Below are 13,288 nucleotides of genomic sequence, written 5' to 3' on the forward strand. Positions count from 1 at the left end.
CAACTTCTAGCAATAAGAAATAATAACCCTTGATATTTTTTTCAGGGTGAGCATGACCTATATAGTTAGTCCGTCCCATTCCTGTCCCAATCCCAATTACTTAGACGACACAAAATAAGGATGAAGGCATTTATCAAATACTTATTATCCAACTAAAATTTTCAATACTCGTACGAGAGATCTAGGACTCGAACTCTCCGTTTTAACAATTTGATAATTTCAAATTTTGGTTTCACCTAATAGTCAAACATCACAAATCATAAAAAAGAAATCACGACAAAATTCCTCCTTATGTTTTAACAAATTTATAGCTTAAAAGTATCCCGTTAAAGACTTAAAAGTAAATCAATAGAAAATAGTACGTTTTAGTCACTGTTCTAAAAATACCTGATTTAACAGCTTAATTCCTGCAATGTTGTCGACCAATTCGATTTTTAAAATTCGATTAATCCTTTTAAGTTTTTCTTAATCAAAATATAATTTATTAAAATTAAAATATTATATCATTTTAAATATGAAAAATAATAGAATTTATGATAAAATAAAGATATATTTGTTAATAAATAACCAATCCAATAATAATTAAATATTAAATAATATTTACATATCAAAATACATTCGATTTTCACTCTGATTAATCCTAAATCGATCACTCAACCGGTTATGTACAATTTCCGATTTCTATAACACTCATTTTAATTCATAAACCAAATAGTATTTGTCAGAAAAAGAAAATGAAAAAAGGATAAAAAAAAACCATACGTGGTCAAACAAGGCACACAATAGAACACCATCTACCAGTCTTTCTAGCTCATCATCTCATCTCATATGAAATCAATCATTCTTTCCCATTTCTAAGGAAAGAGCTTCACTGAAATGGAGATTCACATTCCTCTCATCTTCCTCTCCTTATTTCTCTCTTCAGTCTCCTCCGATCAATCCTCCTTCATAATCCACGTCTCCAAGTCCCAGAAGCCACACATCTACACTTCCCACCACCACTGGTACTCCTCCATTCTCGCCTCCCACCCGAACTCCAAGCATCTCTACACTTACACCCACGCCGTCACCGGATTCTCCGCCGCGCTCACTCCCTCCCAGGCCGACAGTATTCGCCGCCTGCCAGGTGTCATTTCAGTACTCCCTGACCGCGTCCAGCATCTCCACACCACTCATACTCCCACCTTTCTCGGCCTCGCCGATAATTTCGGCCTCTGGCCTAACGCCGAGTACGCCGATGACGTCATCATCGGAGTTCTCGACACCGGTATCTGGCCGGAGCGTGACAGCTTCAGTGACGAAGGACTCACGCCGGTGCCGGCCAGCTGGAAAGGCGTCTGCGAGACGGCGGATGATTTTCCGGCCTCCGTTTGTAATAACAAGATCATAGGAGCCAGGGCGTATTATAAAGGATATTTAACTAACTCTAAATTGATTCAGAGTAATGAGAAGCTTTCTGTAAGAGACACCGAAGGTCATGGAACTCATACTGCCTCAACTGCTGCCGGATCTGTTGTACACGACGCTGGTTTTTACGAGTACGCGAGAGGCGAGGCGAGAGGAATGGCGATTAAGGCCAGGATTGCGGCTTATAAGATCTGTTGGACTAATGGATGTTATGATTCCGATATTTTAGCAGCTATGGATCAGGCAATTGAAGATGGAGTGCACATCATATCATTGTCTGTTGGAGCTACTGGCTATGCTCCGGAGTATGATCGTGATTCGATTGCCATAGGTGCGTTTGGTGCTGCTCAAAACGGTGTCGTTGTGTCGTGTTCTGCGGGTAATTCAGGTCCTGGTCCGTACACGGCTGTGAATATTGCGCCGTGGATAATCACCGTCGGTGCTTCCACGATTGACAGGGAGTTTCCGGCTGATGTGGTGCTAGGAGACGGGAGGATCTTCGGCGGAGTGTCGCTTTACTCTGGAGATGGTCTTGGAGACGTGCAGATTCCGTTGATTTATGGGGATGATTGTGGAGATAGATATTGTTATAGTGGATATTTGGATCCTGAGAAAGTCAAGGGCAAAATTGTGATTTGTGACCGGGGAGGCAATGCGAGGGTGGAGAAAGGAAGTGCTGTGAAAATTGCTGGTGGAGTTGGAATGATTCATGCGAATACGGAAGAGAATGGCGAAGAGCTTTTAGCGGATTCGCATTTGATTCCGGCTACTATGGTTGGTCAGGCTGCTGGAGCGAAGATCAGAGCTTATTCCAGATCGGATAAGAATCCAACGGCTACCATTACTTTTAAAGGAACGGTTATTGGAAACTCACCTTCAGCACCGCGTGTGGCGGCGTTCTCCAGCCGTGGACCGAATCATTTGACCGCGGAGATTCTTAAGCCGGATGTGATCGGACCTGGTGTTAACATTTTGGCAGGTTGGACTGGGTACACTAGTCCAACTGATTTGGATATTGATCCAAGACGAGTAGCGTTTAATATTATATCTGGCACGTCGATGTCGTGCCCTCATGTGAGTGGATTGGCTGCTTTGCTTCGCAAGGCCTACCCGAAGTGGAGTCCAGCTGCTATCAAATCGGCTCTGATGACAACGGCTTATAATGTGGATAATACCGGTGCAAATATCACTGATCTTGCCACTGGTGTGGAGTCAACTCCGTTTGTCCATGGAGCAGGACACGTGGAGCCAAACAGAGCTCTTGATCCGGGGTTGGTTTATGATATTGATGTTAGTCACTATGTGGCGTTCTTGTGTTCTATTGGATATACTCCGAAGAGGATTGCAGTGTTTGTGGGTGATGATAAAGTGGATTGCAGTGTGGAGAATTTGGGTGGTAGTCCCGGGAACTTGAATTACCCATCTTTCGCGGTGGTGTTTGATGATGGTAATGAAGTTAAGTACAAAAGAGTTGTGAAGAATGTAGGAAGCAATGTAAATGCTGTTTATGAGGTGAAGGTGAGTGCTCCTCCTGGCGTGGGAGTGAGTGTGGTACCGAGTAAGCTTGAGTTCAGTGCGACGACTGAAGCACTGTCGTATGAGGTTACATTCACCAGTACAGTCGCAGCAGCAGTTGGCAGTAAAGCATTTGGTTCAATTGTGTGGACAGATGGTGTTCACCTTGTCAGGAGCCCAGTTGCGGTTTCCTGGAGCACAAACTCTGCAGCATCGGTAGCTTCCATGTAATTGGTTTGAATGAAGGTGTAAATTAGCATTATATTTCAAGTTTCGCAGCTGTGACAGAATCTGCGGCTTAGTAGTTGGGATTAAAGATTAGTTGCCAGAACAAGGGAAAGTTAACAGAGGAGACTGGGCGCATTTTATGTTTCCTACGTTGATCACAGTATAATTTTCCTCGATCACACTCCATTGCAACTGATAATAAATGAAAAACATTGTTAAATTGTTTCAGAAAGATATATACTCTTCTAGGCTTGTAGCAAATGTGTGTTGGTTTTCATCATCTATCTTAATTTTTAAGTTGAGATCACTCATCACATCTGCTGACATAAAAAGATATACGTCTTAAAATGATGAAAATTCAGACCATGTATTGGCTTTATGATACTTAGCTAGATACTTGGTGCAGGTATGATTCGGCACTAAAAATATTGCAAGTAAACCAGCATTTCCTCTGAGCTTATGCATGGATTTCTTCGAGAGTACTAGTAGCATCTCTGTATAAGAAAACTAGCAAAATCCTCATTCGAACCTTTAGACCTCAAAGCTATAAATGAGTGAGCACGCATAGCCTTCCTCAAGGTAGAAGTTTCTCCGAGGGTTCTGTATATGCTAACATGTATAAATATTCGAATGCCAGTTTTGTATGCAAATTTGACGCTTTGGCCGAGTGGTTAAGGCGTGTGCCTGCTAAGTACATGGGGTTTCCCCGCGAGAGTTCGAATCTCTCAGGCGTCGATTTTTCCTTTCCCCTCCAAACCTTAATTTTTTACAAATATATTTATCTTCCAAGTTCCAACTATAGCAACAATTTTTAATGATATAATAAAACTGAAATTTTCTCCATATAATCTACTTAATACGTCTAAAAAGAACTCATAAAAATAAATACAGTTATGAAATGTTAATATCTATAAACAGAAAAAAAAAATCCTATTTTGGTTAATTTAAAAAAGCTTCTCCGTTCGCTGCAAAAAAAAAAAAAGCTTCTCCGTTTTCATACTATTCTCTTATTCATTTGACATTTTCATTTTAATTATTCAACATACACTTCTATATATCATTTGACCATATAATCAAAATTAACACTTCCAAATAAAAATATATTAAAATATTATATAATATTATATTTGAAAATCTTAAAAAGTAATAGTTTTAAATACACAGTCAAACGAATTTAAGTATAAGTCAAATGATTAAAAAGAGCAAGGAGTATCTACGATAGCATCTCTGACCATACAAATCCCTCGGCTAAAAATTGAGTTGGCACACCAAAAAAAAAATATAACCCACCTTTTCAAAAATTCACACTCCAACCACAAGGATCTCTTGTCTATAAATTTTTCGAACCTCCACAAGCCAGAAATCTATAGCAAGATTACACATCATTTATTATCATATTGAACTATATATCTTATTTTAACAATCTAAAATTTTAGTAACATATTATTTTTAAATTATAGACACCCAATATAGCCAATACCATCGAAAGACGATATCTTAGAAGTCCAATTCAGATGTGTGCTCTTTAACACGGTTAACTTACCTAGAGGAGATGATTAGGTTTGACAGTATAATTTCTCAAACATATTTCTTTTCTAAAAGTAAAAACATTAAAGTTCCACAGGCATTAAATCAAGATTATGAGTAGATCTTAAAACTACAATCACGAGGTTCATACAACCAAGGAAGTTTTTATAATCAAATAGTCTGCAGTCATGAGCTTAATTTCATACAAGGCTTAAGTTTTAACAATCACAAAATCCCCCAAATTTCATAAACTGCATTTGTGATACTGAGCATGTAGTGATGTAGAGACTAGTTTTAATGACAGATATCAAATAGAGGACAAAGTTCTGAAAGCCTCAATCACACTAGATATTAGCAATAACATCGAGCTGTTTTAGGCTTTCCCAACTTCAAGAAATTGAGAAGCACCATTCAACTGAGCGGCTGTGCCTCTAGTGTCCATACTTTTGGAACTCCCACTCACTATTATCTGAAAAAACATAAAACAAAAAAATTTAGTTATATGTACAAGCAGCAAGTACAGAGAGCAAACAAAATAATTGAATAACATACCCAGAGGGCACACTTGACGCGTTTTAAGCCATCGGCTGATGCAGTGAAAGTGAAAGGCATGATTGCACACCCCTGCAAAAACAGACAGAGCATTTTAAGGAATATATGGCTACATAAAGATCAAGGACCAAACAAGTACCATGTTAATAATCAAAAGGCAGAAAGAAACGGCGGAGACACGTGTCCTTAAAAAAAAAAAAAGATTTGTTGTTTAACTAAGAAACATCTCACGAGTCCACCACAAATTGCAAAATATTAATCTGTGAACATCTCACAAGTCACATTAAGAATTAGTAGGTCACAGATACAGTCATTGCACGTAACTGTACTATACATGTCATTAATATATTAATGAGGATTAAAATATAATAATTATTATCCCACGATGCATAACTCAAAAGAAAAAAAAAAGGCACAAACATCTCATGTGCAAATTTAGAGAGAGAAGAGGGAGGTGTTACATTTTTACAACATTTTTTATGCTCTGTTTAAATAAAAAGCACCTACATTTATACAACGTTTCTTATGCTCCGGTTTAAAAACATGCCCAGTAATCATCAAGGTCATACTGAGCCTATACTTACTGATCTACTTATAGATAAAGCTTAATTCACCACAGAACCAACTAACAAGCTTCAATATTCATATTCTTGTCAAACATAAGCTTATACTATGGAGAGAAACGAGTAGGCTAAGGGAACCAGAGTTGTGAAAACCGATGTTTACAAAGTTTGGGTTCGATCGAGTAATGCAATATTTGCGGGCTTAGATTTCATCTCCTTTCAAGTACTTAAACGCACAATTAAAACTATTTAAAAAATTAAGTAAATGATTGGGTCTAATGATGCCACCCGCTTCAAGGTGTTCAACTTATAATTTTCTTTGGAATCTATACTACTGATTTTGGCATCCTCTGTCTCAAACATACTCCATAAAGTTTAATAGTTTAGTATAACATGGAATTTGAGTATTTGCTTCATTGTGAGTTTACCACTCCTCATATGGAATCTCTGTTACTTAAGCCAAGCTGTAAGACATAATAAATTAAACTCAAAAGGCCTATAATTTTTGAAAAGCGAAGTAATATACTAGATTCCCTCTTCTACAATTTAACACCCTTATAATTTTCTTTTTTACTTGTTGAAAGGGAAAAAGTAGTTTTTTTTTAATTATAAAATGTTTCTCTCCCATCCCCAGTTGATATATTAGGCAAGGGATCAATATGTGCTTAACACAAGCCTAAAAGACACTAAAACATACTGAAAAGCAATAATCTTAAATATCTATAGCTGCTATTAGTTTTAAGAAATGGGCAAATTTTTAAAAATTAGCAGATGTGCAAAACTACAACAAAAGAGTCTAAACAGAGGGAGAAAACAGGATAATGGGAGCAAGAGCTAAAAGATACAGAATAACTATGCATGGCGTTTCCTTCAGAATACCAGTATTTCTAATCCAAATGCATAGATATAAAGAGTTGATCAATCACAATTTACGCTTGGTCAAATTTTAAGACAAAAATTTATGAGTGGCGCTAGGGTAATATTGTTATTTATGATTTTAAACCCCAAACTTCCAGTTCCTCTTACATAAGTGACTGCAAAACTACAGTTTAATGCAGTCATATGTGCTCGTTAATTTACTGTTTAATTTTCCCAAAAAACAGAAGATAAGTGTTTTTTAATTGTAGATATATACTTCAGATCTCCATGTGGATTTGGGACAGACACATAAGAGTGATTTCAAATTTACATGCTATTATATGATTATTATTTTACCACCATCTCCATTTCTAGCAGTGTCATTAAACGTGGTATGCACACTGAATTCCAAATGCCTCCTGGGGCAAACGCAAAAATTCATTGAAGGCAAATAAACTATAGATATGTACATGGTATATGATGCAAAATATTGTAAGTTCATAAATAGGAGTCATTCATAAGCAAAACTAAATTGTCATATATGATAAACAACCAAATTCATCAACATACAGATTCAAATCTATAATAATTAAACATTAAAGTAACAGAGAAATGCAAAGTTATTCCATTATTCTTCTTCTTCACAAAATCATCTTCTTCACTATTATGATTCAGATCCTTGAGAATGTATCACAAATTTGTATACTTAGGCTTTACCAGTTAGCAATCAGTATATACTACAGGAAATATAGCCCTTATGTAAACGGTATCTGTCACTCTTATTAGGTAATATGTATTACACACAAGTAAAGAAAAATAATTAATAAGTATTACAAGTGTAAACAATGAATGCATTACTATATATTAAATAAGTGCTAGAATGATATCAGTATACAAATTCAATTATTCAAATGATACTAACAGAAACAAGAAAAATGTGTAGTATATAGATAAATCAGTATACATTTAAAAAAATCTTATATATATGTACAGAAATCAGTATATAGCAGAAGAAAGAAAAAATATAAGAGCCTTTTTTTTTGAGTGCGCATCACATTGCTTCTCACATATGGAAGTGAAATGCGCTTTCAATAAAACTGCTTACTAGACACGCTACCCTCTGACCTTTCTACCGAGAAGAAGGTATCAGCAACAAAAAGTTTTAATGTATTTCAGAATATAAAAACAAAGCAACTACATTTTCAGTTCAGAAACATATAAAATTATATTTTCATAATCAAGGTTATCGTAGCAGGTGGTGGCAATTTATATAGACAAGTTAAAGTAACAAAAAGAGTATAATAAAAAAAAAACCGTCTACTGTACTCCTGACAAATAGAAAATACTCTCAAGCACCAATTGGCAGTATAAACTAATAAATCTGTGAAAAAGAGTATTCATCCACCTGTTTGATCTGGGAATACTATTAACCAGTGCAACTATGGAGATAGAACCATAATAGAACTGCTATGATCATATCATAGAGTGGCCTAGAGATAGCACAGCTGCTATTGATAACTCTGGAATTCCATAGCATGGCCCTCCCTCTCTCCTCGAGTAGACCAGAGCCGAAGAAACATGGCTAACTAACTCACCATTATATGATCATAAAAAAAGGAAACGAAAGTAGCCCTTGAGAGAACATGTCAAAGCAATCACACATAAAACCAAGCAAGAATAACAAACTTATAAACTCATGCCCCATCAATATATATACAACTTCATCAAGAAGCTACAATAAATACTAATCAATCATTAATCAAGCAGCAGCCTAATTAAAAATAGAGGAATAATCAAAAATAGAGTAAATTCAAGACACACACATACCCCAAGCAACTGTGCATTCCTCACTCGTGGCGCTAGCCTGATTCGCTTGACACTCAATACCTAATTAAACCACACATAAACCATCACTGCTATCGTACTAATAACAATCACACAATCGTGTGTGAAAACAAAATTAAAAATTAGAAACGAAATTAAAGCTCACAGAGATCCATGATATGGTTCCTGCAAATAGCGCAATTATCAACAACAATATCTGCACAACCAGTTCAATTAAAAGGAATCAGATTAAATTTCAAGAAAAGGGATATAAAAAAAGTAATAAAAATTGAATTGAAATTAGGGTTAGGAAATAGTGAGTGACCCCAAGCCCAGAGAGAGACGGCGTTCCACTTTTTGATTTCGAAGCGCTTGGGTGCTTTTTTTGTTGATGAGGATCCGGCGCCGCTGCTGGATCCGACTTCTTCTACGGGGACCATCGTGACGTCGGTGTCCATCTTTCGGTTACTCGCTAAATAAATCGACGAAAGGACTTTCAAGAGACGGATGCTATTTATACTCTGAGAAAATTGAATTTTTCGCAACCAAACTTATTGCGTGTTTAGAAACTTACCCCTCAACTATTTTTTTTTTCTTTTTATCACTAATGTTAAGTTTGGATTTTTTTTTGTCACTAACGTTAGGTTCGGATTTAATTATTAACACAATGTTATTCTTTTCATCATTATTAAAATATAGTAGTAATCTGCAATATTATGATTAGGGCTGAGTATTCGGTCGGTTCGGTCCAGAACCGGACCGAACCGAAAACCGAATTGACCTTTTTTCCGAACCGGACCGAACCGAACCGAAATAACATATGGACGGAACTGGAATCGAATCGAAATAATTCGGTTCGGTTCGGTTCTTTCCTTGAGAATCGAAAATTTTTAGCCAAAACATAAAATAAAAGATAATAAAGTTGAAACTCTTGAATGTTTGATTCAAACACATAACTTAAATTCTATCACAGTGGACAGTGGAAGTCAAATGAGCTTGTTCAGAAACAAAAATTAAAATAAAAATGAAGTCTTGATTGCAACAATATACAACAAGACAGTACCAGTTGAATAATTTATATGTGTTATGAGCTACATATATACCTACACCATATATGGTCTATCCCAACACCCCAAATTAGTTGCTAAAACTGCAATTTATGTTGCCATTGGATTTTAGGCAACGTTTTTTCCAAATTTGAAGGTGTTAGGAAAATCCATGTGGCCATAGAGTTTATGCCAACACTTTTTCTATTTTATGACAACACGGGTTTTTATGTTGCCTTACACCCTATGCCAACATTATTTTTATCATTAGCGACATGGTTGGTGCGTGTTGCTGTAAATCGTATGACAACATCTGTATATAATGGCAACACCAGTTCTGTGTTGCCATATAATATATGGCAACATCTTTTTTACAATACTGTAACAACATTTCGAGTAACATTTTATGTTTTTGCCAATATTTTTCCTGTCTATGACAATATATTTATTAAAAATAATTGCAAGATTTTGTTTGTATATATAATAACCAAAAAAAATCATCCATTCCAAAACCTAATTATAAATACCAAACAATAGTCACTAAACCAACATACTATAACATAGTTAAATCCAAACTCCACAATACCAATTCCACATAATTCTACCACAAAATACTAAAGTTCCATCTATACTGAAATTTTACCACAACACTAAAATTTCACAGATTAAACTTTATTGGTTACTGGCATCGAGAATGATCTTGACAATGTGGCCTAATTAGTCAAGTTTACATCCCTAGAAAGGCTTGTGCTGCAAGCTGGACGAGGTGAGCAGACCTGCTGCTGCTGCTGTGGAAAGCTTATGTGTTGATGATTCGGTAAAATTCCCTGGATATTGCACTCATCTTGGTGCTCAATTAAACTCTCAACTCTGCCAGAAATAATAACACAAATACTCACAAAGCAAGCAAACTATCATAACAAAAGAAAAATAAAAAATGGTATCAAACTATCAATGATAAATATATGGTAAAATAAAGTTCAGTTTATTGTTTGCTTACGAGACAGAAAAAAGAGGGAGCTCATGTTACACATCCTGTTTTCTTCCCTCATGACTCCTACTCTGAGCCATGGCACTTAATAATCTGTCCAATACAAAAAACTTCAGTCACCAACAGTTTCCACAACTCATTTGCCTCTACTTAAGTTCTGATTCTAGCTAACCCTGTATTTAATGAAACTAGTAAACGTAAATGGTATTAGTTCATCCATGATATGGACTAGATCAAGGTCCCTAGCTCAGGTTGTGGCTTTCTCTTTGGTTAATTCAAAAAATCACTTAATGAATTAAGGCTCTGATGACAAAACTAGCAAAAAATAGACCCAACAACAATTAGAAAAAACAAGAAAATAGGTGCTTTCCGTGATTTAAAACTCTACTTATATGGCCCAACTCCGTTCAAAAAAAGAAGCATAGGAATCAGTACAAACACTTACATAGATGATTAAAAAAATTAAACTTCTTTTAATGCATATATATTGACAATACTTACCCATAATTGTATGGATTATTTAATGATATATAAAATAGAAAATGCATAGAAGCTTATTTCAAACTTAAGGGTCACACTCTGATCAAACAAGTACCTTCAATTTCAGCAGATCCTTTACAGCTTGTTTCATTGCATATATTGTCATTTTATTCACCTGTTACAAAATTTAAAACCTTGAGTATAGTTGTAACCAAATCCACAAGCTTGAGTTCATTAGAGCTTTGTCAATAAGAAAACATCTATACAAGAGAACATAGAGCAGAAATGCTAGTATGGGTTTATGTTTTACATCTATGATACTTCTATATATTTACATGAGGTAAATGTTTTAGATTTGTTGTAACACAGGAGTACATAAATGTATGAAAGATGCCTGGTTTTGGTGAATTTACCTCGAGAAAGGTGAAACTCAACCTTCAAGAACAGCCCCAACTACATGTATACATAGTTTGTACTGGTATAGAGGAGCGATTTTTGGGTACTTCTGATACAAAAATACACACACTTCACAAAGCATTCTTTTTTTCATGGATAAAGCTAGAGCAGAGGGATCAGTTGCATAATCAAAATAAAAACAGGAACGACAACAAAGCTACAGAGCATACAAATTATTAAAAACAACCAGGCTTATAATTCAAGACAAAAACAGAGCAATTATAAACATACGAAAATCCAATTATTAAGAACCCACCATTATAAACCCCAAAATAATAAATAGAGCACACATAAACAAACAAGTAGTAAGCATTCAAAAACCCTCGATTACTAAGCATTTGAAAACCCCCAATCAGCAACCCTAGAAAAAACCCCAAAAATCTAGGGTTTTTAAACAAAATCAAATGGGTATGTTTTGAAAAATACCTGATGATTGAAACAACAAACCAACAAATTGAAGCTCCAATCGAAGATTCAAATAGCAAAACTCCAACTCCCATTCCGACCAAATCGCGCGGCTCTGAAGCCCCGACTTCAACTCCGACACCTATTAAACTCCAGGCAACATAAAATAAACCTAATTAAACTTCGTTCGAGAGATGATGACAGTGAGAGAGGGTTAGAGCGAGACGGTGAGAGAGGGTGAGAACGTGCGAGATAGTGAGAGAGGGTGAGAGCTCACGTACCTACATTTTTTGAGACGGTGATATGTTTTGAGGGTGAAAGATATGTTTTTAGTTGATATGTTTTATTTTTCTATTTTTTTTAATCTTGAGCGGCTATTTTTCATTTTGAGCGGGCTGCTGAATTTTTGTTTCCCACCAAACTTTTTAAACATTTTTCATTATTTAAGGCAACATCTCCGAATGTGTTGGCAAGATGTTGGCATTGAGATTTTTTTATGGTTAAGGCAACAGTTTTCGTATCAATGGCAACACCGCTACATGATGTTGGTATACACCCACTTTAATCAAATTTTAAGCATCTAAGGCAACGTTTTTAGTGGCAACATCATTATGCAATGTTAGGATAGACCAAATATGGTGTAGTATATAGTATGCGATCTGAATCTTCACTGCAGTAAGACAAGTAAAAGGCAACCACCAAGTAAGCACAACAGTAATTTATCAACGAACCTTGAATGCTTGATTCTTGAAGTGAATCTCCGATTATTGAAGTGAGGTAGAGATTAGCTATGCTTCATTTGTGATTAGAGATTAGTGATTGGCTGATTGAGATACTAGATTTTATGTGGAGTGTGGTTGAATGTTGATAACTGAAGGGGATATGCAAATATTAACATATATTATATTTAATATATTAATATTAAAAGTTTGATATATTCAGTCCAGAACCGAATTTGTTTTGAAAGGACCAGACCAAACTGAAATTTAATTCGGTCCGGACCGGGGAACTGAACAGACCGAAATTTCAAAAAAATTGGAACCGAACCGGACCGAATTTATACGGTTCGGTTTGGTTTTTCGGTTCCAGTTCGGTTTTGCTCACCCCTAATTATGATTATCTGATATGTGTATATATATTTATATGTACGGTTTGTCTAGTGTGTGCCCATGGGCACATGCTAAGCGCGGAATTTTTTGTATTTAGGAGATTTTGATTGGGGTGGTTGGTGTATCTGCAGGGGGTCCACCATTATCAAGAGAGAGGAACCAATCAAAATGATCTAAGCACAAAATTTTCCGCGCTTAGCATGTGCCCATGGGCACACCATAGAAAAATCGTTATACGTAGTACTCCATATTTGCCCTAGGTAGTTTACCTTGGAGGACGAGAGTTTGACACACATTTTAAGAATCCTAAAAAGATTTAGTTTCATA

General features: G+C 35.9%; 2 protein-coding genes, 1 long non-coding RNA gene and 1 other non-coding gene across 6 annotated transcripts; 2 read left to right on the forward strand and 2 right to left on the reverse strand.

Moving 5' to 3' along the window:
- Positions 1-763: 763 nt before the first annotated feature.
- On the forward strand, positions 764-3,382 carry LOC108227582 (subtilisin-like protease SBT1.4). The gene has a single exon (XM_064079060.1). The coding sequence runs from the start codon at positions 877-879 to the stop codon at positions 3,151-3,153; it is 2,277 nt and encodes a 758-aa protein (XP_063935130.1). The 5' UTR covers positions 764-876; the 3' UTR covers positions 3,154-3,382.
- A 421-nt stretch (positions 3,383-3,803) lies between these two features.
- TRNAS-GCU (transfer RNA serine (anticodon GCU)) lies at positions 3,804-3,885 on the forward strand. The gene has a single exon. It is a non-coding gene; the product is annotated as a tRNA-Ser (tRNA).
- A 936-nt stretch (positions 3,886-4,821) lies between these two features.
- On the reverse strand, positions 4,822-8,992 carry LOC108224330 (RING-box protein 1a). Its single transcript, XM_017398896.2, has 5 exons — positions 8,800-8,992; positions 8,641-8,691; positions 8,478-8,537; positions 5,230-5,301; positions 4,822-5,146 (listed from the first exon to the last, which is right to left on the reverse strand). The coding sequence occupies exons 1-5, from the start codon at positions 8,930-8,932 to the stop codon at positions 5,109-5,111; spliced, it is 354 nt and encodes a 117-aa protein (XP_017254385.1). The 5' UTR covers positions 8,933-8,992; the 3' UTR covers positions 4,822-5,108.
- Positions 8,993-10,054: 1,062 nt separating this feature from the next.
- Positions 10,055-12,480, reverse strand: LOC108227176 (uncharacterized). Of its 3 annotated transcripts, none has more exons than XR_001807826.2 (5): positions 11,874-12,480; positions 11,405-11,493; positions 11,107-11,166; positions 10,521-10,604; positions 10,055-10,390 (listed from the first exon to the last, which is right to left on the reverse strand). It is a non-coding gene; the product is annotated as an uncharacterized LOC108227176 (long non-coding RNA). The 3 variants fall into 3 exon arrangements; XR_010284711.1 differs by having other exon boundaries at positions 11,405-11,496; XR_010284712.1 differs by lacking the exon at positions 11,405-11,493 and having other exon boundaries at positions 11,874-12,166.
- Between the last annotated feature and the right edge of the window lie 808 nt (positions 12,481-13,288).

Source organism: Daucus carota, chromosome 6, assembly GCF_001625215.2.
Source record: "Daucus carota subsp. sativus chromosome 6, DH1 v3.0, whole genome shotgun sequence".
Lineage (NCBI taxonomy): Eukaryota > Viridiplantae > Streptophyta > Magnoliopsida > Apiales > Apiaceae > Daucus > Daucus carota.

Coding starts and splice junctions, on each gene's coding strand:
- LOC108227582 (XM_064079060.1), top strand. CDS start 877: ATGGAGATTCACATTCCTCTCATCTTCCTCTCCTTATTTCTCTCTTCA.
- LOC108224330 (XM_017398896.2), bottom strand. CDS start 8,932: ATGGACACCGACGTCACGATGGTCCCCGTAGAAGAAGTCGGATCCAGC. Junction 8,692..8,799: donor CGTCTCTCTCTGGGCTTGGG/GTCACTCACTAT, acceptor CTGGTTGTGCAG/ATATTGTTGTTGATAATTGC. Junction 5,302..8,477: donor GGAATGCACAGTTGCTTGGG/GTATGTGTGTGT, acceptor CTGTTTTTGCAG/GGGTGTGCAATCATGCCTTT.